Here is a 22,564-nt window from a genome sequence, read left to right as displayed (position 1 = left end):
TTTCTCATTTAAAGGATTCTTTTTGATACACTGAATGAAAGTGTCAAAGTACTCCCTGGTTTAAAAGAGAAACAGATGAATGCAAGGATCCAAGAGTCATATACAAGGCATGTGTAAGCATTAAATTGCTAATTATAACTTTGTCATGCTAATTTTTTCTTTCTCTTGTTATTTTAGGTCAAGGAGTCAGAACAAGTGGTATGTCTTAACTTTTCTTTTTAACAGTGTCCCTTACAATATTTGCTTTATTCATTGTTTTTCTAATGTGTTGTGTTCTCTTTTCTCTTTGCAGTGCTGTTCCTTTGAGTGTCAGGTACGTTCTCTTACTTGGAAAAATGACTGGTCTTTTCTCTTAAGCTAGAAACTATATGAACTTTGTTTCCCTGCCCAAATATCACTGAACAAATAGAAGTCAATCTTTAAATAATTTACCATATGGGTGTCGGACTCAGGATAGCATTGAATTACTGCTGCAGTGTCATAGTGTATTTTGATTTTGTCCTTGTGCCAGAAAAAGACCTTGACCCACTGTAGCCCTGTCTGGTCTGTCATTCTGCTGGCAGTGACTAAATCACACCCTGTGTATAACAGTGCTCAGTGCACTGTGTTCTCCATCCACTTCTAGAGTAGATGGACATATCTTGGGATGACGAGTATGGAAAACTGCTCCACTAAGTGATCTTAAATGTCAGCAAAATCAAAGTATGTATATATAATGCATTAAATATTAATTGAATTTTACAATAAAATTAACATGTTTTGTACTTTATCAATGTAATGAATCTTCTTATTGAATAGTCTTGCTTATCTTAAATGTGTATGTATTTACTTTACGAGCATGTTATAAAAGTGACATCTTCAAGACAGTGTTGGACTCTCCTGAGGACCTGGTCATTTTATGTACTGGAGCTCACTGTCTAGGGAGTGGCTCTATACAGTATACCCTGGCTAGATGTATCCAGATATGTACTGAGCTTGTCAGAGAGTGAGATCAAGTCCCAGCAAAGGCTTAGCAAAGGCTCAGATACAGCACACCTGTCATGTGTTGAATAGTCTAGTTGCGTTAGCAGGTACTAACACTTTATTGTAATTTGTTTTTAGCCACAAAGAGGCACTCCTGGAAATAAAGGAGACGAAGGATTTCAGGTGAGTGCTTAAAGTACAAGAATATTTTTAGCAGAATGAGTGTTCTGCAATACCTTAAAAATCTTTCCATGTTCCCTGAATGCCCAAACCTATTAAAATATAACAAAAATGTTGTGTTTTATGGCAACCAACAATGTCCATATTGCTGAATTCTCTTTGATTCCTTGTTAAATTTGGAAAGTCATATTAGCTGTTGCTGAATTACTTCTTTATTGTCCTATGTTAATGGCCTGGAACGTTTGTGCTATGTAGACTGATCTCCTTGATTCAACAGATTTGGCCGATTTTATGGAATATCAATTATGCATAACAATACAATTTGCAATAATAGCATTTATGACTGATAGTTCTATCCAAGGCATCTCATAATAAAAGATAATATTATAATATATCTAATTAAACATGATTTAATTATAAATTGATTGAAGAAATCCATAGTGCTTATAATCAGAACATCAGAAACCTAATGCTTAATGTCAGAGGGGACCAAGCCTGGAATGCAACATGATGAAGCACATCATACAGTTATACAGTTATGTAGTAAAGAAAATAAGTGCTCAGCCAAAGCTGATAAAAACAAGTTTACAGGTCATAGGGAAGATTTAAATTGTAGAAATGCAGTAGAAATTATGCATTTTATGTGAGTTGAGATAAACAGCAGATGTACTGATGTGTCCTTCTTCACCAGGGTGAGTCAGGGAGGTCTGGACTACCTGGAGAGAAGGGAGACGTAGGCGAAGCGGTAAGTAACACTCCTACCCTTTCTGTCTTTCCTGCTGTAAGGCACTGAGTGCCTGGGATGGCAGTAGTCCCTCTGGAGAAAAGCAAGTGTTCCTGAGGAAATACAGTAGTGCCAGTAGTGCATTATACCCCAAAAGTGTGCCCTTCTGTTGGGGTGGGACAATTCCTCTGTCCACTTCTAGTGTACAGTAGATGGACATATTGTTGGAAAGAGTGTATGGAACACTGCTGCACTATATAACTGTTTTAAATGTTAGCTAAATAAAAGTATGCATGTACTGTATAATAATCTATTAAATATTAAATTAACACCTGAATTATGCAATCAAATTAAGATTGTGTACATTTTATACTCTAAAAATGTAATGAAGAAATAAATAGAATAAATACAATCAAATAAATATACATGCTTATCTTAAATATTTATGTGCACTATGTACCAAATGCCACAATGAAGTCCTCTTGTATACATTAATGTTATTGGTAGGGTTATGTTAAAATGCTTATTTTGATGTGCTGAACAATCCAAAATGCAAGAGGTTTTCCAATTTTGAGTTATCTTCACTTTTTTAACTAATACCACAGACATGACCTACAATTGTGCAAACCACTCAACCAATTAGCAGGTAGTAAAGCCTTATTAAACAAAACAATAAGCATTTTATTTTAGAAGCTTGAAAGAATAAAGGACTGACCTTCATCCATGACTTTCATGGACATTATCATTTTTATTTAATTAATTAACCTCATGTGTGACATCAGGTCCATCTGTTGGTCACAGAGGAAGTATAAGCTGCAGAAGAGTGTAACAGATCTTATTGTGCATAATGAGCGTATTGCACATATACTGTCATAACTTACGCTGCTTTCTCAAGAGTATTGAAACTCTTCAAATTAGACCACAGGTCTTTAGGCATACCACTAACAGGTTTGCTGCACATTTGGATTTTGTAGATCAGGCATTTTTAGTAAAGCAACATTTTGAACCTTTTTAATGACTGTGTAAGCTAAAAGAAGATATAACCTTCCTTGTCATTGCTGAATGAGCTAATCATAGGAAGGAAGTGGGCTTTCTAATTAAACAGGCTAGGGCCTGAATTCACGATTACATCAATTAACCAGCCAATTGCAAATTAACGATTTTCTGCTTGACAGGAGATTGTCCTGCAATGATAGTTTTTAATGTACATTAGATCGTGAAGTGGATTTTTGGATTTATTCCTAGATCACGGCTATGATTCTTTTCTTTCTTGAATATAAGAAATTAATTGTGATCAGTTACATTTTTACTATCACTTTGTCTCTCTGTTTATTTACAGGAACAAACTAGGACAACCTTAGCCTTTATTTGCAGTAATCCATAGCTGTTCATTAAACTATCACTGTTGAACTATTTTCCTGTTTGTGAGCAAACCAAGAGTGGTTCAGTAATGTATGTGGACCTGAGTAAAAATAATGTCGCTTTTTATAAGAGCAGTAATACATTTATTAAATTTTGTTAATTGAATCTTAACAGGGAAGACCTGGTGATCCTGGACCAATTGGTTATCAAGGCATGAAGGTATGTTTTAATTCATTGTTCTATGAAATATAGTAAAAGTAAAACTTTGTTTCCAATGCACAACAAAGACAAACAATAAGAAAAAGAACAGAGCTTAGCATCCAAAAAGAGACACAACTGGACATACTGTACTGTAAGGTGGTATTATGTAAAATAATAAATACTTTGAAAAATATTTTAAAATATAATCGAGAATATATTGTAAACAGAGAGACACAAAGTCATTCTGTAACAACAATATGTTAATTTGGATATATTAAGAACTTCTGATTATTTATTTTACAGGGAGACAGAGGTTCCCGTGGTGACAAGGTAAGTACTGTGCAAATATGTAAATGTCTGTGTTTCACAGTTTAAGTAAAACATTTGGATTACTTGGTTAGGCATAGAATAATAATACTATATGGTGCAAAAAATGATAGTTAATTCTTCTGCCATTTCAGAAGTCTCAAAGCACATCTTTTACATCTTTCCAGTTTGATACAAATAGCAAATGAGAACTTGACATTAGAAAAAGGTCCTTGTGGCACAGTGGTACTGAACTGTCTTCACTGTTTTTGCTTTTCTTCTCCAGGGAGAAAGGGGTCCCAAGGGCTACAAAGTAAGTAATGTGCATCTTAAGTCCTGCTTACACATGCTGTTATGTCTTTTTTTTCATTTACCTATTAAATGTCAATCAACACCCTCTCTTGTTTTGATTATTTAGGGTGACAAGGGGAGACATGGAATTGATGGAGTCGATGGCGGAAAGGTCAGTAATCTTATGAGTTTGTTTGCCCTGGCATCAGCTGACATGGCAAAAATGAATATACTGTACTGGAATGGCTTCTTAGCACAGAACTCTACTATCAATAGTAAATAATATCTCTTTTAATTTCTTGGTGCTCAATTTGTACTACATATACGGAATGAGATAAAAAACAGCTTTTTGCAATGAAATGAGAAAGCAAACACAAATGCCTTAGTACAGGTTTTCACCCAATATTTTTTAAGAAGAATTTTTATATTAAAATCTCAGAACATTACAGATGATCCCTGTTAGAAGTCTCCCTCTTGTACAGAGTTTCACACAAATCTTTCCCACGTTTAAGTCACCAGTTGTCCCAGGATATTTCCACTTTGGATTTTCCGTTTGCAATAGTTATAACTATTTAGTAGTTATAATACAGTTAACAACAGTTAAAATGCTGAAATAGAGAGTAAGGCTATGTCACGGACGTCCAAAGGGACTAACCGTGGGGAGCAGGAGAGCGAAAAAAGACCCATATGCGTAGCGGCGAGACGGGAAAAAGGCCCAGGCTCATTAGTGCAAAGAGTTCAGGAATGCCATATAGAAACCTATGCCCTCAGGGAGCGGACGTGGGGCACCCTGGTGCTAGGCGGATCTCAGGACATCCGAACGACAATGCTGAGCCAGGACAGAGTGAAAGACCCGGAAATATATAGCCCAAGAGAAAGAGAGGGACCGGAAGGACAGCAGACAGGAAACTAGGGACAGGACAGAGAAGGAGCGCCCTCTGGCTGCAGAGGGCGTGACAGGCTAAGCATACTTTAAATCATGCAGAAGTAAAAATATCTCAGCACAGGAGTCAGAAAATGGAAAAAATGAACAACTGCCATCATTATGAATTGAAAGTCTCCAAAATCAAAACTCTGATCAGCTTAGCCCTCTTTTGGGAAAAAGCCAAAAGCTTGTACAATGACCTACAAAAAGTAGTTGGGAAAATAAGACACTTCAATGAAAACAGCTTAAGTAAGAAATTGTGTTAATGTTGTAAAGCTCTAAAGAGTCTTGATGTCAGTTGACGTTTTCTGAAACCATAGCAAGTTATTGAGCATTAAAAGTGTCTCTGTTTTTTACAACAAATACTTTTTAATAGTTATATTAATAATAGTGTTATAATACAGTGCTTTCCTGTGTGTGTCATTGCTCATAAATATATAAAATAGCTTATATTATATAAAGGAAAATGATTTAAGGACATGGTAAATATGGGTACCTGTTCTTACTGGAGAAATAATCACCTTAATGTCCCTAACCTCTGGTATTTACATGTATTCTTATGGGGGAGAATTCCCCATTGTACATTGTTTCACTTAAAGTCACTACTTTTCCAGTAACATATACCCTAACATATAATTGGGACTCACTGAACTATTGTCACTGGTTTCATTGTTATTTATTGGCTTTTTGTTTTCATAATCATATACAAGAAAATGTTGCCTTTATGTTAGAGGACAATATATCCCATACCTCAATTTCCAAATATACTTTGCTTCTCAAAAAAGAGCCATAAGATGAAAATTTGTAAACAAAAACCTCAATTTACGTGTAAAACCTTCGGATTTGTTCTGAAGGTCTTATTTCATACCATGACAGAGCATTGAAAATCAAAGTAAGAACACTATTGTTTGTTTATGATAAAAACCCTAGTCATCATTGTACTGTATTTAACAAGATATACGACCAGATAAAATGTGTGAGCATTCTATGGCAATTCCATTTGTAGAACACGTGTGAAAAAACAGGTTTAAAAATCCAAGCTGTGTTATAGCAAAAAATCATAAACTAGGTGTCCAGGAATCAAGGGAAGGCTGGTTTATATTCCTAAAGAACTGATGAATGGTCGCAAAAGAGAGAAGACCATTGGATGCAAATAGCTAATGGATAAGCATACAGTATCATCCATCTATTTGTAGGATCCTAGGAATCTACTTCAGCAGCATACAGTAGTCCTTCTGTAAGAAAGGTTGACTAAAAATGTTTATGTGAAGAAAATATATGGCATATTTTGTTGGATTCCAGTTGGTTTCACTCATATAAAGAAAGACAAATAACTGATATTGATTTATATTCAGCATGTGAGTTTTATCCATAGAATTAATATTTTAATAAACATATCCATGGTGAATAAATATTTTTCTTTTCAGGGTGAGGCTGGATACCCCGGACTTTCTGGATGCAAAGGATCTCCGGGACCTGATGTACGTCAGTGTGTTTAAATACATACAAACATAAGAATGGTGACAGGAGAGCCACGTTGCCCATTTGGTAGTTAGTACCTAATTAATCTGAAGATCTCATCCAACCGTTTCTTCAAAGAAGCCAGGGTATTGACAGCATTGCTCAGTAACTTGTTCTACATTCTCTTGTGTCACACAGTACCACCTTTTCTCAGTTTTAAATGCACTTCGGTTTCCCATTTTGTCCCCTAGTTCATGTTTCACTCCTGATTCTAAAGAAATCCATATGGTTAACCTCATACTCTTCTCTGTTTGAGACATTCCTTTCAGTCTTGGAATGCATCTTGGACTGATTCCAGAGCAACAATATTTTTCTGTAACATAGTTTACAATACACACAATTTTGCAATGCAATTTTGACATGATTTAACATAAACAAATTGATGAACTGAAATTCTATGCTTTTAAATATACAATATATCCTAACTTTGTATTTGTACACAGTATTGTTTCTCCGAATTGTATAGAACATGCAAATAATAAGTAGCCTCTTCAAGTTCAGTCTTGAATTTGATCTTTTTTTAAATTAGATACCTTTTGGAATTTTATCTGCTGCTTCTGCAACATTGCAGCAGTGGTAGCTCAGATGGCAAGGGCGTCTAGCTCCTGATTAGAAGGTCCCAGGTTTAATCCCAGGATGGGGCATGCAACGTAGCTTGCTCTGATTCCTTCCAGACGGCTCCCAGGTCACTCAGCCTGCTTTCCAAATAAGTACTTGGGATAAATCCTTCTGGGGGTAATAGGCCAGCTGGAGCATGATGCTAACCACATCACCTTCACCTCCAGCTCCAGTGTCGGATGGTCGAGAAAAATGGTGGCCCTTGCCCCCCACTCCCCCCCTTGGCCTTTATGGCCTAAAAATACCTACCTTCTGCAACATTTCAACAAATGTAGGTACTGTTCTTGAACTTAACTACTTTACTATCTATGCCAAGATCATTAATATAAATGAGCAAGAACAGTGGTCCTAGAATTATTTTAGATGATCATCCCCTTTAGTTCTAAATATTGTGTTCCCAATATTATGAGTAATAGAAATCTGGCTTATTGGTCTATTTTTACTTAGAACTGAACTATGTTCTTTGTCTGTTTCCTTGGTGGCAAAAAGGTGTTTGTTCTGGTTTCAGTTCTGTTTCCACTGTGCACAATAATTTCAAGATGCATTTGTGTGATACACTGAGGTTTGAATCCAGCTCACTGAGAAATGCTTTTGAACAATGTTGTAATCATTAACTGCTCTTTTTCCATATTAGCAGATTCTAGCTCTCACATTAGAAAATATCTCCTGCTAAAAGCATAGCGTATCACGTCTGGCCCTGCTGATCTTTTTTCTTGGAAGTTTTATTCTCAGTCAGGAAAAGTCTATTTTCGTGTGAGGATATGCATCCTAAATAGTAAATAATTTTTTGCCACACACAGTTGTTGGAATTGTTGTACTTTTACAAACAAGAAGACATGAGTTTGAAAAATAAGTGGAGTGCAAATGAACACAAGGCAGAGAGTAACAAAGTTGACTTACTGCTTATATATACTGTGATGCCGCAGGGAACACGGACTACAGATGGGCACTGTTGAAGGCAGTGTCCGGCATATAGACAGCCAGAGACAATCAATCAATTAAACAGTTTTTGTAAATAAAGTTACCCATACCTGTATTTAAGCATATGATATATTTATATATTTGTACTAAAAGTAACTTAATTACTCAAAATTAATATAAACAATAAAAAGCTAAAAAGATAAACTATCTTTCCACTTTGGAAAAAAAAGAATTAATTCTCTGTTCAAGAGTGGCTGCTTTAAGTCAAGATATAAAGAAACAAGTCCAATAAAATGAGGATATTGGGATAGGCTCCAGCTCCACGGCAACCTGAGCTAGATAAAGCAGTTAGAAAATCGATGGATAAAAGGAAGAATAACAAAATATGTTTATAAATAGTTTTGGAGACAGTGAAAGCTTCTTCTGTACAAAAAAAACATCACATTTTTTAATTTAATTTACTTTTTCAGTCCAGTACTAATGTTATGCTATTATAAAGAGAAACCATTTGAGGTTGTTTTGGGTGGACAAACATACAGTTAATATTGCTAGCATATGTTAGCATAAGTCCCTTCAAGGGACTAATAGACAGATGAAATGGAGTCATTTGAAAACATTTTTCTTTTCCCAACTGCAGGGTGAGGTGGGAGATCCAGGACCTAAGGGAGATCCCGGGCCCTATGGCAGAAAAGGAGAAAGGGTAAGGATGATTCTGATTATGATCTCACCTTCATGTATTCTCCTTTTTAGTAATATGTTATGTGCATGATAATAAAAGATATCAGTATTGTTTTTCAATTTCAAAAGGATTTTTTGCTTTTAAGTTATCAAGCTAGGGTATATGATGATGCTCAGGAAAAGGCATTTAAAAACAAATATTTTTCCTTGGGAAGCAACATGATTTATCTTGTGATATAATCAAAATCCAATGAGGAACATAACTTCCGTAATGGTTGTGCTGTCAATGTACAGTACAATTTTATTCTGAAAATGCACATACTGCTTCTTGATTTATACTAAAGACAGGAACATTATTACATTTAATCATTTGGAAGTGTCTCTTCATGGAACGTGTTATAGTATTGGTAATGTTGTGGCAATATTTATCCATTTTTCCTGGTTGTTTAGAAAAGAAAAAAAGCACACTACTTGCATGCACATGGCTGTATCCTGCTGCTGCATCTATACTGTATATAAAAATGGTATAGATTGCTTAAAAGCCAACAATTGTAGAGTTATTACTGCAAATAGTTTTGCAAAATATGCAAAAAGGACATGTACCTTAATGTGCTACCAACTACACAGTTAATATTCAAGATAGGAAAAAGTATGATTTACTAACATTTTTCCATGGGCTACAGTTTTCATTTTCTTGGGTTTCGATAAGAATGTTATAGTCACAAATGGGGACATTTTCCCAAAATAAATGCTGCATGGATCTAAGATGTATTTTCTAAACCTTTCCCCTGTTCATTTGCATCTATGGGCAGAATTTGGTTGAATTAGGTGTTTGTAGAAGCAGTAGCTGTGAGTAATATCATGCTATTAGATGTGATTTTGTACTAGTGATGTCACTTCCTGCATTCCACTGCAGTCCACTGCAGTGAGTGGCCATACTGTTGTAAAGGGGAGTCTGCCTGCTGCTTGTGTGGGCTGTAAACTCCAAAATACCTGACAAACTGAGGACACTGCACAGTCATGTTCACAGAGTTCAGTTTGATTCACATGCAGTTTGACATATAAAATAAATAAAATAAAAGAAGATGAGCTACTTTTTAGAGTGGCAGATCACTAGGAACTGACCGGGATGTCAAACAGGATATAAATACTGTCCTCACCAAACCAAATGTATCCTCCTATATAGGGTGAGCCTGGGAGAAACGGAACTAGGGGAAGACCTGGAAACAACGGTGCACCTGGAGTCAAGGTAAAAGGAAAGATGGCTACTAGTTTTGGAGTTTGCTACACCAAACATTTATTAAAGTATGAAGAATAAAATGGAATGAAGAAGAAATGTAGGAAATTGTTTTCCAGTTCAACAGTAGTTTAAATGTGAAATACAACTGTGTTCATTATTATAAAACATAGTGTATAGAAGTGTAGTATTATGTTAAGACCCAGTAACACTACAAAAGCCTTGTACAGGCAAACAACCACGAAACTGTACATTACAGATATTTACAATACGTAGATTTTCTAGAATAAACTTCTACTCATAGAAGACATTGATTCTGTACTGTACTGTAATAGGTATAAAATGTTAGCTTGACAGTTAAAGAACATTTAATGTGTTGGCAGGTTTAAATGGGTTGAAAATTTACTGTACTGTGTGCCCTACCGCACAACACAGCTTACACTACCATACAACACTGAATTCTTCAAAAACAATTCAAGAGGAGAAGCAGGGGTTAGTAAAGTAGAGAAAAGAGCACCCAGTCCGCACGGGGGAACCCTGGTGGCCGACTGGGTTGGCTGACTCGGCAGCCTCCGAGGCATGAAAACATGAACACGCCTGACTTGCGGAGAGTCGGTAGAGAGGCGCTGCCTCACTACTGGGAGCTAGACCCTCGGGGTAGGGAAGGAAGAGGAAGACTCCCCTGACTCGCTGAGTCGCTTTGAGAGGTGCTGCCTCACGACCAGGCGCTGCCCTCAGGGGATAGGAAGGAAGAGATAGCCCCTTGACTCGCTGACAGTCGCATGAGAGGTGCTGCCTCAGAACTAGGAACGAATCCCTTAAGGGGGAAGAAAAAGAACCCCTGACTGGAGGAATCACTTTAAGAGGCGCTGCTCGAGGGGTTGAGAATGAAGAAAAAGCTGCTCAAGAAGAAAGTGAAAGCAGTCCCCTGACTTCCGGAGAGTTGCTTTAAGGCGCTGCCTCGCTACTAGGATGAGCCCTTGAGGGACCGAGGGAACAATAATTAGTTAGTTAGTTCCTGAGAATAATGTGGCTGGGGGTCCCCTCTGGCTGACGCTTGAGAACCCCAGAAAAGGTGAAGGTGGCGCTGTCATCCTAAGTTTGGGGAAGTGAGCTTCACTTACCCCACAAAGATGGACCCCGGACCAACACTTTCCCTTCTAACACCCGTGAGGACAGACAAAGTGTTTGCCAACAAACAAGAGAAAAGAACAAGAAAGAAAGGTGAAGAGGCTATGTGTGAGCCTGACCGCACAGTGGAGAGGAAAAAAACCCTTTGTGCCAATTTAGGGGAAAACCTCTGGTGGCCCCGGCGGAACAGACACCCCCACTCCGGGCATACTAGCAATAGATAATGAGTAGCTGAAATGCCTAAGAGAGTGGTGTTGATGTAAAGGTGGACTGCAGAGTAGGACGACTGGCCCGTTGTTTAAATAAGTTGAATATCCGGGATAGCTTGGGCAGTGGAGATGGCAGCTCCAATTCTGAGGAAACGAGGAGTGTAAACTGAGAGTTGAGACCAGTGTTGGAGATTGAAACTCACAACTGAGGAGAAAACATGTATCTGGGTACTGAAGTATCCACAACAAAGTGGATCAGTTTGAAGAGCATAGAAAAAGTGAGAGGCTGTCAAGTCACTCAATTTTGGAAAACGGAATACAGACAAACTGGTAAATTGCGGCTCTTAGAATCTGCGGCAGTCAAACACATTGCATCCATAAAAGCATCCTTGAAGGGGTAAAATGGCCTTGTCTCGGGTATTAAGCGGAGAATGTTGGAGGAGACAGGCTTCATGGAAGGAACACTTAGAGGTGCTGTCTCTGGATTCCAAGAAGTGCAAGATGGAGTGCTGGAATAGAAAGCAGTGAGGACATTAAAGAGACTGAAATGTGAGGGAGAGCTTAATCCCAGAGGTAAGATTCTGTTGCATTTGGAAAACAGCGAGAAGAGCGAGGTTAAAATGGAAATAAAAGGCAGCCGGTGGAATGGGGGATAGGTAGAGTGTGCAGTCCTGGCAGAAGAGTAGGCTGTGTGGGCAGATGGGGATAAAGCATGTAGTAACATGTCCATTGAAGCTGGGTGGAGATTTGATTCTAGACGACAAAAGAATGTGGAACTCGGAACCTGAAGCAGAAAAAAGCTGAGATGGGTATGAGGATGAGGGATTTGGGTAACTGTAAATAGCATTGGTTGTAGCATTGGAAAGGCCAGGGAGGTGAGCTTTGCTAGAGCTGAAGGAAATCCAGGTGAGACAGCGAAGGAAACTTGAAATTAGGGGAAGAGGATCTTCCTTTATCGGTAATGGAAGTAGTGGATTTGATATCAGAAATAAGATTGATCACTGGTCCTGAGGTATCACAGATGTGGATGGCAGCAACAATAGGGTAGAGCTCTAGAAGGGCTGGCGATTATACAGGGAGAGAGCGAAAACCACTGAACATTGAATATTACTGAAAGACTGACAAAAGCATTAGAGAGAAGGGGGGGGTCATGCAGAGTAGAATACCAATTCTTGTAGAAGAGATAAGCAGTTCTGAAGACGGAGTAGAGATCCACAGTCTCATATCCATCCGAATGTCAGCCGATGTAGTAACGTGGGCATTAAGAGACAAAAGTTGTAGAAAGCGAGAAGATGGGAGAAAGATTTGGCTTGAGGTATAATGCAGATATCATAATTTTAATGCGCCAAATAGGATAACAAATCATATTAGTGAGAATTTCAGAATTCTATAAGAAAAGAGGGAGGAAGGTGAGCTGCGAATTTAACCATATCTAAATGATAGGGCTTTTCTGCTGCAAAGCTTACATAAAACCAATACCAAAAGGGGTGGTCCAGAATGACAAAGAGGAGACTCTAGGAAGGAGCCACCAAGAAAACCTTATGGAGATCAGCTTGAATAAAGGTGCCAATCATCTCAAGCTCAGGAGTAGAGGTAGGAAGATTGGGACAACAATAAGATGGAATTGAAAATGGGCCAGTTGAAACATGTTGAAGAATATCTAGAAGGTAGTTAACAAAAAGGGAGCGAAGATCCTGAAGGGTGCGTTTCAGGATGGGAATAAAAATGGGTGTATGTACTTAGAAGAAAGAAGAGAATCATTTTGGAACAACAGGATGGATCACTCTAGAGAGGGCGAGACCGTTAGGTTATGAATATTTAAAAGGGGGCGTGCCTTAGGACAGGAAGAGTGGATAAATTACAAATGAATGCGAATTAATCCCTCATTCATTTATTTCCTTTTTTTAAATTATATACTGGTAGCATGCCCAAAGGTGTTGGGTAGCCAGTTGGACTCCTAGAGGTTATTTTTCTCCTTACTAAGGAGTTTTTGGTTCTTCTCTTCTGTTGTCTTCTGGTCTTCTGTTCTGTATTCACAAAATGTATGGTTACTTGCATTGTTAAGCGCCTTGGGGGCAACCTTGTTGTGAAAGGTGCTATATAAAAAATAAATTGATTGAAATCGGTTCAAACTGAAAATTTAATTCGGCAAAATAAAGGGCCACTTTAACAGACAAAGATAAGCAGTAGAAGTCCACTAGTGGCACCAGAGTGGGTGGGAAGAACAGATGGCATCCCTGAAAATTGGAGAAATTCAAAATTAAATTGCCAAGAGTGAAACTTAAGAAGACGTGGATTCCATGATTTAGAACAACTGGAGATCTCCAGATTCCACTGCTAAGTAATTGCGATCAGAGATGAGAGAAACGTAATTGACATCTTCACCTTCAAGGATTTGGCGGCAAAAATGAGGGTGGCCTGAGAGCAGCTTAGAGTCTGAGGCTTTGTCTGTACTGAGGGTGGGGGATAAAAAAAGAGACTGGAGATGGGTGGTGCTGAAAGAGGCAGAGCTGAATGAAGGGAATTTTTAAGCCTGGACAGACGGGAGTTAATTTTGGCTACAGAGCGAGAAAGTGGTTTGAGAGTTTGAGAAAGCTGCTGGGAATCTGCAGAAAAAGAGAAAGAGCTGGGTAGCTGTGGAGGAGGAGGAGGCGGAATTGGAGAGTTGAGAGAAGGTGGAGCTGCAGGTACTGCTGTAGAAAGAGAAGGATGGAGGACTGGGTGAGCTGGAAAGAAATTGCATAAAAGTAGAAAAAAAGGGGCTAAACGGTGCGAGTGAGGAGGAATAGGAATACATCCGTCAAACAGTGATCTGAGGAACCTTGGAAAAAAACAGTCCTTGTAAAAGAGACGCGTTGGCATATCCGAGGTGGTGCGGTGGTGTTTTGAACTACGTAATGCGGGAGGCTGGATGGGAGAAGCAGAAGCACCGGCGACGGGGGAGAGGAGGATTGGGTTGAAAATTAGAAGGTCGAGATGGCGAAACAGCGGAAAACAAACGGTGTGGAGAATCTTCAAGGTGGTGGAGAACAGAAAGGCAGTTTGGAGATAATGGAGAATTAGGCCTTCGAGCCATTATAGGTCTAGCATTCCGAATTCAAGTAAGTTGAATTAAACTCTAGATGTGTGTGTTAGCAGAGTTAGAGTTTAAATAGGAAAGAGATAATTGAATGATAGAGGAAGGGGTGGAGCACCCCCCGCTTCTCCCCTAGAACACCACCTATTGGTTTCTATCATATATTGGAAAGAGAATTGTCAAGTTTAAATTTGGATGCTTTAGAAAGCACACTTAATATATTAAATTTCTTCCATCCTTGCTTCCTTGTTTAAACCTGATCCCCGGTATTTTGTTTTATTTAGGGTTTGCCAGGACCAAAAGGAAGTAATGGCGAGAAAGGAGAAAGAGGGGATGATGTAAGTGGTCTTTGTGGATGTGATCCATACCATAATTAGGTGCTCACACCTGAAGAAGGCTCCACGGCCGAAACATTTCTTTCTTCTCTTTTCAGCATGGAGAAATCTATTACTTGTTCCCTTGCAGCCTACACATGCTGACACAGCTACCTACCTGAACTACTACATACCATAATTATTGTGAATGATAGCATTTTTTAATGAGTTGTCAGATTATGATATTTTGCATTGTAACTGAGCAACTCTGCTTGTGTATATGCTTTGTATGTTTTTAGATTATTTGATAAGAACATAAAAACAAATACAAAAGAGAGGTCATTCAGTCTCATCTTGTTACTTGTTACTTACTTTAGTAGTTAAAAGTAGCTTTTTGAAATAAGCCAGGGTATAAGCATCAACAACATGGCTGAGTAGCTTCTTTCATATTCCCATAACTCATTGGATATAAAATCTGAGGATTTTGAATACTTGTAATATGTCCCCTGATAGCCAGATGTTAACAAAGAGAGAAAGATTAAATGTATAATGAAAACATATACATCTTATCTCATATCTGAAGAGTTCTAATTAATCTAACACGTTTGTTCATGTATTTAGGGTGAACCTGGTCCAGATGGAGAGGTTGGAGAAAAGGTAGAGTTCAATTTAAAAAATAGATAGTAAATAGTATCCCTCCTTAAGTCTGTAAAGTCTCTCCTACATTTGGTTCATTCTCTTCCTATCAGAATGTAAAAGTATATTATTAATTCATTACCATTTGAGAAACAAATGAAGTGTTTTAGATATTTAAAGTTACAAAGCATATTTAAAACTACAAAACAGCCTTTTCCTGTGAATCCAAAAACAGCAGAATGGATCCTCTCAGTGTAAGTGATGTTATTTTCCCTAATTTAACCTTATGCTCTTACATGTGAAATGTGCAGAGACCTCACTTGCTAGAATCATTGTTTCCATATTCAAAGGGATTTAATTAATGTGATGGTGTGATACTAAAACTCATTGTGAAATCTCATTTTGTCAGCACACAGCTTTTGGGTTGTATGCTAAAATTTGGCTTTACTGAGAGAGAAACAACACAATGGCAACATACCAAAAATCAGCTGTCATAACATGAATAACTTACTAGGGAGTAAGATTGATAGGAAAGATAAGGCTGTTTTTTTGTCTTGTAATCTGAGTCATGATTAATTCTCAGGGTGGCCGTGGGGAGAATGGACCACAGGGGCGTCCAGGAGTCAGGGGACCCAGAGGAGAGCCTGTGAGTTTGTCTTTTTCCTTTTCCATTATTTCAAGGAAAAATGAAACCCTCCTCAAAAATGAAATTATACTGTGCTCTCATAATGTTATTGCAGAAAATGGCAAATGGCCTAATTGAACTCATTACCCTATTTCAGCTCTGCAACACAGTTGTCTTCTGCACTAGCAATGTGTGATTAAGTACTTTGCACTTACTTAGATTTTTAAATTTTTTAGGTTTTTTTTATATATAGAATAATTCGCTATGAATGTATGTGCATATTTTATGTGAAAAGGCACAAAATGCCAATCTTTTCCTGTCTTCTTTCACAAATACTGGCCCCAGAGGAACTTCACTTGTGTGGAAAGCTTGTGTAATGCCATCACTCACAAACCTAGGGTAGACCACCAGTCTAATTTCATGAGTGCCCACCTTTTTTGGAGGGGGATACCCTAACAATTACCATATTGTTATAAGTTGGTGGCACCTTCATCATATACAATCTGAGAACACCCCCCAAAATATTTGGTCTTTATGAAAGTGAGTGTGCAGTATATAATGTAGATAGAGCAACAACCTTTAAAATGGAAAGCACTGCCCAGACTCCCCAAATCTCCACATTTCCAATTTTATTCAATATATAATATGTCATACATGCCCATCAGTAATGAAAAACTATTATTATATTTTGGGTGGAGACCTATATTGTTTGCATTAGGTGAGTGTGTTTGAGCAATCAAAGAAATAGATGTTTTAGGAGAGGGTTATTGTTTCAAAATGCTAGTCATTGAAATGTCTACAATGAACGTATTTTACTTCCTTGTATTACCTAGGGTGACAAAGGAAACCCAGGAGAACCAGGGCGTGAGGGACCAGTGGGAATAAATGGAGACCCGGTAAGAGACTGCTATTACAAAACTAATTGACTATTGTAAGTACAGCCCTTCTTCTTTAAACACTGCGCTTTAGCCTGTTAGAGTATAGTCCTATTATTCATTGAATAAGTGAGTGAAACAGGCTTCTGTGTGTCTGTGAGGAAGTTCTACCAAACCTGTTCAACAGTTCACAGCTAGGGTATTATTAATTAATTCTGTTGGATTTTGTTGTGTGGTGGTTTTTGAAATGGGAGATTTATTTAACAATACTTGCTTCATTTATTGCTTTTAAATGACTAACTTTACCAGAATTGTCAGGAATACCAGCATGTGTTTTGAGTAATCATTTATATTTTGAAGTGAGCAATTACCAACAAAGTAGATTTGAATAAAATATGTTTGCATTCAAACTTATGCCCTTTCATGCGTTCAACTGAAAACAGTTAAAATGCTGCTGTCATTTACAGATGTATTAGTTTGTAACATAACATCACAACTTTATCACACATTGCAGATGTTTATGCTTAGAGTTTTTGGCACTCTTTTAGTTACCACTGAGAGGTTACTGAAAGATATTCAAGCATATCAGATAATAAAACTGGAGGAAATGTAATGCTTTAAAGGCACAGGCTGTTAATAACAGCATATAATGCGGAGGTGAGATTTATCTTGTGGTATGGAGAATAATTTGTGTTACAAATATAAATACATTTTAAAAAATCACTATAAAAATAAAACAAATGATGTTAATAGGAAACAAATAGATCTTTTGGATCTCTCTATTTTCTGTTCGTTAGCTTGCCAATAACAGACCTCTGTTTTTAGTTTTGTGTTTTTTAGAAAGTTACTGATTATAGGTAGAGTCCCTTAAACTGGAGAATACTTCTAAATCATATCAATCATAGTATTTTTACTACAGAGAAATGTGTATCACTTTGATCATAGCTGACTCTTTCTTTTGCATTACACTGTAGCTGATGTCTCATTTATTATGTACAGTATGTGTGATAGTTTATACATTTTAATAAAATAGTTTAACATGATTCAAAAGCTGAAGTGAAAGCTATCAATAGAGCAAAAAGGCTATTTAAAAGAAAATAAATTTGAAATGAAAATGTATTATGTTTCACTACACCAATGGAGAGAAATATAATATTCTGTCATCTGAGGAAAATAACAGGAAAACAGGAAACAGATCATGTGATAAAAAACTTTTATGATAATTTTAAAATTTAGACAAAAGCTATAGTGTCAGATACAAGAGTAAGAGCAACATATGGTTGTTATTCATATGATTCTGTAAACTCTCCTGTTAACCGTGAAATAGAGATATAAGGAGATATAGGGACTTTGTGCTATAGCATTTAAATTTTGCTAGCAATTGTGTGATTAAATAAATGTTAACAGTCATTAATTAAAATTCACATTATCACAACAGTTTCTCAAACAATAAGTTGTAAGGTCTGTAAGGAATAGTAATCACTGTAATTGGGTACACTTGGCCTAGTAGACAACTAGGTTCAACTTTATATGTGAAAACACTAATACAAAAGTCTCAATACAAAAGTACCAAATGTTTAGTAAAGCTTTTACTGTAGGTATAAATTTCAACATTGATATCCGGACAGGAAGAAAAGAGAGAAAGGAACCATAGCGATAACCCTCGAGCGTTATGACCTTTAAACAGAATTTTATCATCAGGTGTTATTCTTAAAAACATACAGCTCTCCCACTATGGTATTTTCTGGGTTTATTTTGTCTATGTAAGTTGAGAACTGTATTACTCCATTCTTGCACACTCCCTCTAAAAAACACAACTCATTTTTTAACTTTAATTAAATTAACAGTGGACCTATACAGGTGATAAAATTCATTACTTAAAGTAAACATCTTAAGTTAGCTGTTTATTTAGACAAGGTGAGTTTAAAAATAATCTTAGCACTAGTGTGTGTATATAATGTATCCATACATTGTAAGAACACCATTATTTCCTGTAAGACCAGTCACCTACCCCCAAAACAGACGGTGCAATGTAGGACACTGATGTGTGTTTTAAATGTTAATTAATCTCCTTTACTACTGGATATATAAAATATAAACCAGTGCTAAATAGTCCACAGAAGGAACAGACAAAGGTCGACAGTGAAAACTAGAAAAACAGTTTGAATTGAGTATGGATTGAAAGAAAGTTTGTTTTTATTGATTAAGTTTGGCATTATAAAAACTGCTAAAAATTACACACAGGGCTCGTTATGCATGGAGTTTAGATACATGTGGGGTCTCTGTGGTACTTTTTATTGGAGACTGTAGGCCTTGACAACTATAAGCATTAATTGACCATTCAGAGATCATTAATTCAGGTGAGCTACTGTATACAGTATACAGTAGCATTCAACCAACAGCTTCAACTGTCTGCTCCATTATCATCTTAGGATCCATAGCAACAATTAATGTTATGCAGCTGAGGCAAAATAAATGTTTTGCATTTAAAAACAAACAGATAATAAAGGATATAAATGTGCTCATAGTACTGTTAGTAAAATACCTGTTTTATAAAGGAATATTTCCTTTCTGCTATAGGGTGAACCTGGTCGCCTAGGACCAAAAGGGTACAAGGGAGATGAGGGACCTGCAGGACCTGAGGTAAGTTATTAAAAAAAACATTACACAGCCTCCTACATCCTCTTTAAATCGTGTGAACTGATTGGAATGAAAACACATCATACAGTATGTCATGGAAACAGGAACCAGATACTTTTCTTCAAAGGCCTTCATTTCTACAACAAGGCCTTAGAGTGTCTTTCACACACCACTGTTCTGCTTGAATTTGGACAAATAAGTCCTTATTTTATTCAGCCCTATCCACTGGGTTGACTTCTTTGATGAAAATGTTGCCATTATAATGTCATTCCATATTTTGAATTTATAATACACTGTTGTTATTAATAATAATAATTAATAGAAATATTGTCTGCATTTGTCCAAATATTAGAATATTTAAAATTAATATTAAAATTTAATATTTAAAAATAAATCAAATCACATTCAAATAATACAAATTCTCATACTGATGTCAAGATATTTCCAATAACAGCAGGGCTAAGTCTACTTGTTAAAGGTGTCTAAAAAATGTCTTGCTTTTCAGTTCCAAGATTTTCCAAATTGTGATTTTTCTAGAAGTGAAACAGACTTCCAAATCACTTTTTTTTAGCTTAAGACGTATCTTAACCATTTTTATTTCAGGGCTTGAAAGGAACAAGAGGACCCAAAGGCACCCCTGGAGATCCTGGACTGATGGGACAAAGAGTAAGTATCAGAATAGGCCTCACACCAAAAGCTTGCCAGCGATGAACGGAAAAGAAAAAGAAAATCAAAAACTGAATTTTAAATTTAAAAATTAAATTTAAAATTGTAAAATAAAAATCAAAAGAATGACAGCTTAAAAAATTCACTCATGCAAATTATTTAGTCTGCATGTTTTACAGACTTGATTAGTAATTATTTACAAAATTATAAGGTTGAATAAGTCCAACACAGACAAAAATGTAGTTTGCAGAAACTACGTTTTACCTCTTTGAAGTACACAGGTCCATTTTTGAAAAGGTGTGTTTGAATGAAAAATTAAAGGCACTATAGTGCGGTATGGTGATGTAGTGGATAGCACTGCTGCCTTGTTCCAGACCTAGTGTGCTATCCACGTGGAGTTTGTATGGTCTTCCTTTGTTTGCTATGTTTTCCTCTGGGTGCTCCAGTTTCCTTTCACAGTCCAAAAACATACTGGTAGGTTAATGGGCTTCTGGGAAAATTGACCCTGGTGTTTGTGTGTGTGTTTGTGTCTTTGTCTGTGTGTACCCTGCAATGGACTAGTGTCCCGTCCTGACTGTACCCTGCCTTGTGCCCGTTGCTTGCTGGGATAGGCTGTGGCTTCACACGACGCTGTATTGGATGAAGCAGTTAGGAAATGAATGGATGGATAAAGGCAAAATGAAGTTTTAATTGTTGATACATTTGATGAACTGCTATGCCTTGCAAAGTATTCTGAACCATCTTATCCTGTTTACAAAATTACAAAACGGTGCATATACTGTACACTTTTTAAATATAACCTTTTATTCAAAACATAAATGCGCAAAGTAAATAAATCAAAGGTAAGATAAGTTACAATAAATGTCAGCCAAAATTAAAGAAAAATCTGTAATGTTGTGAATCAGACCAGTTACAGTAATTCAATATTCGAAGATGCTCTTTAGCAAGTCTTTTTGGGTAAGTCTATACCAACTTTGTATACTGCATTTTTGCCCATTCTTCTTGGCTGTTTTTTTTAAGTTGCTTGGACAAAGGTTTCAAGGTTTTCCACAAATCTTTCCACAGTCTCAGTTATGAGAAGCAAAACTATAACTTAATGCTGCTGCCTCCATATTTGACAGTAGTTCTGGTGTTGACCGAAGGATACAGTATGCTGGTTTTTCTTCAGATGCAACGCTTTGCATACAAACCTCTTTTGTGAAGTGACTGTAATAGAGTTCACCCATTGACTTTTTCTCCTACTGTATGTCAGCTGCTGAACTCTGTAGCCTTTTCAAATTCACCCTTGGCCTCACCATGGCATCCATAAACAGTTTCCTCCTAGATTGCTCACTAGGCAGTCTAGGTGTTCTCCACTTCTTAATGATCAAAATCACCCACACAAAGAGTCTTTGAATTTTTTATACCCTTCTTTTAGTCTGTGCCTTTCTACAGCTTCAATCCTGAATGTTTTTTTGAAAGATCCTTGGTTTTCATGATTAAATCTCTACTTAATATTTTCTACCCAATTGAGGTGTCATTCAAAGGCAGGTCTGTGACCATTATTACTGAGAGGTACAGAGAGAGGCCACTTAACTACAGTAATTGTGTGGTTTGTTAAGGTAATTTTATTAAAATAAATTAAATAAATACATTAAAATAGTTTAATTTAGGATCTCCACAGCAAAGATTTCTAATACTTATACAGCCTTGCATGACTTTTGCATTTTATCTTTCTATTTTGCTTAGAATGTGTGAAGTAGGTACTGTATATAACAAATATTAAGTAGGTTGCTGCGTCAGCATGTATAGGATGCAAAGTGATGGTTTATTCCATTTTATTTCAAGGCTTGTGGAGCCTTTTTCAGGTAAAGAAGGTTCCACAGCCAAAACGTTGTGTTTCTTTTCTCCTCTTTTCAGCATGGAATAAACGTTTGCTTGTTCCTTAACAAATATTAATAGCTACTTCTGGAGTGTCATGACTGTGAGTTCTAAAGTAATAAGATGTGAAAACCATGTAAGGGTCTGAATACTTTTTATGAATACAAGGCACTCTGTGTTGTTTATTGAGAAAACATCCATCCACTCATTTTCTAACCGTTTCATCCAATTCAAGGTGGCAGGAGCCTATCCAGTTAGGCAACAGCCACAAGGCATGATCCACTCTGGACAGAACACTGGACCATTGCAGGGCATACACAGGTCCGAAACTGAACCCAGGGCCCTAGAGGTGCAAAGCAGCAGTCATAACGACTTTGCCACCATGCCACCCTATTGAGAAAACATGTTTTTTTCATTCATGAACAACAACGTTCACTCTAGAAGTATTTTTTTCACACAATTAACACGCTCTATGAAATAAAATAGTCTAGTTGTTTTTGAATGTGACTGAAATCAAATACTGCTTATCACTGGTTTATCTTGACAGGGTAGTCCACTTAGTGAATATTATTTCATTTTTTAGTTCAATGGGAAGAGAAACATGA

General features: G+C 37.0%; 1 protein-coding gene across 1 annotated transcript in view; it reads left to right on the top strand.

Annotated features, from left to right (window-relative positions):
* The window catches only part of col6a1 (collagen, type VI, alpha 1), a 65,728-nt gene that overhangs the window by 16,121 nt on the left and 27,043 nt on the right, over positions 1-22,564 (top strand). Inside the window, exons 6-22 of the mRNA XM_088607292.1 lie at positions 178-198; positions 293-313; positions 1,102-1,146; positions 1,835-1,888; positions 3,404-3,448; positions 3,734-3,760; positions 4,023-4,049; positions 4,155-4,199; positions 6,380-6,433; positions 8,650-8,712; positions 9,877-9,939; positions 14,628-14,681; positions 15,279-15,314; positions 15,877-15,939; positions 16,752-16,814; positions 19,374-19,436; positions 20,037-20,099. Of these exons, the coding sequence (XP_088463418.1) occupies positions 178-198; positions 293-313; positions 1,102-1,146; positions 1,835-1,888; positions 3,404-3,448; positions 3,734-3,760; positions 4,023-4,049; positions 4,155-4,199; positions 6,380-6,433; positions 8,650-8,712; positions 9,877-9,939; positions 14,628-14,681; positions 15,279-15,314; positions 15,877-15,939; positions 16,752-16,814; positions 19,374-19,436; positions 20,037-20,099 (807 nt within the window). The remainder of the gene's footprint in view (positions 1-177; positions 199-292; positions 314-1,101; positions 1,147-1,834; positions 1,889-3,403; positions 3,449-3,733; positions 3,761-4,022; positions 4,050-4,154; positions 4,200-6,379; positions 6,434-8,649; positions 8,713-9,876; positions 9,940-14,627; positions 14,682-15,278; positions 15,315-15,876; positions 15,940-16,751; positions 16,815-19,373; positions 19,437-20,036; positions 20,100-22,564) is intronic.

The sequence above is a fragment of the Lepisosteus platostomus genome, chromosome 14, assembly GCF_059453375.1.
Source record: "Lepisosteus platostomus isolate fLepPlt1 chromosome 14, fLepPlt1.hap1, whole genome shotgun sequence".
In the NCBI taxonomy this organism is placed as follows: domain Eukaryota; kingdom Metazoa; phylum Chordata; class Actinopteri; order Semionotiformes; family Lepisosteidae; genus Lepisosteus; species Lepisosteus platostomus.
This window is presented reverse-complemented; position numbering and strand designations above follow the sequence as displayed.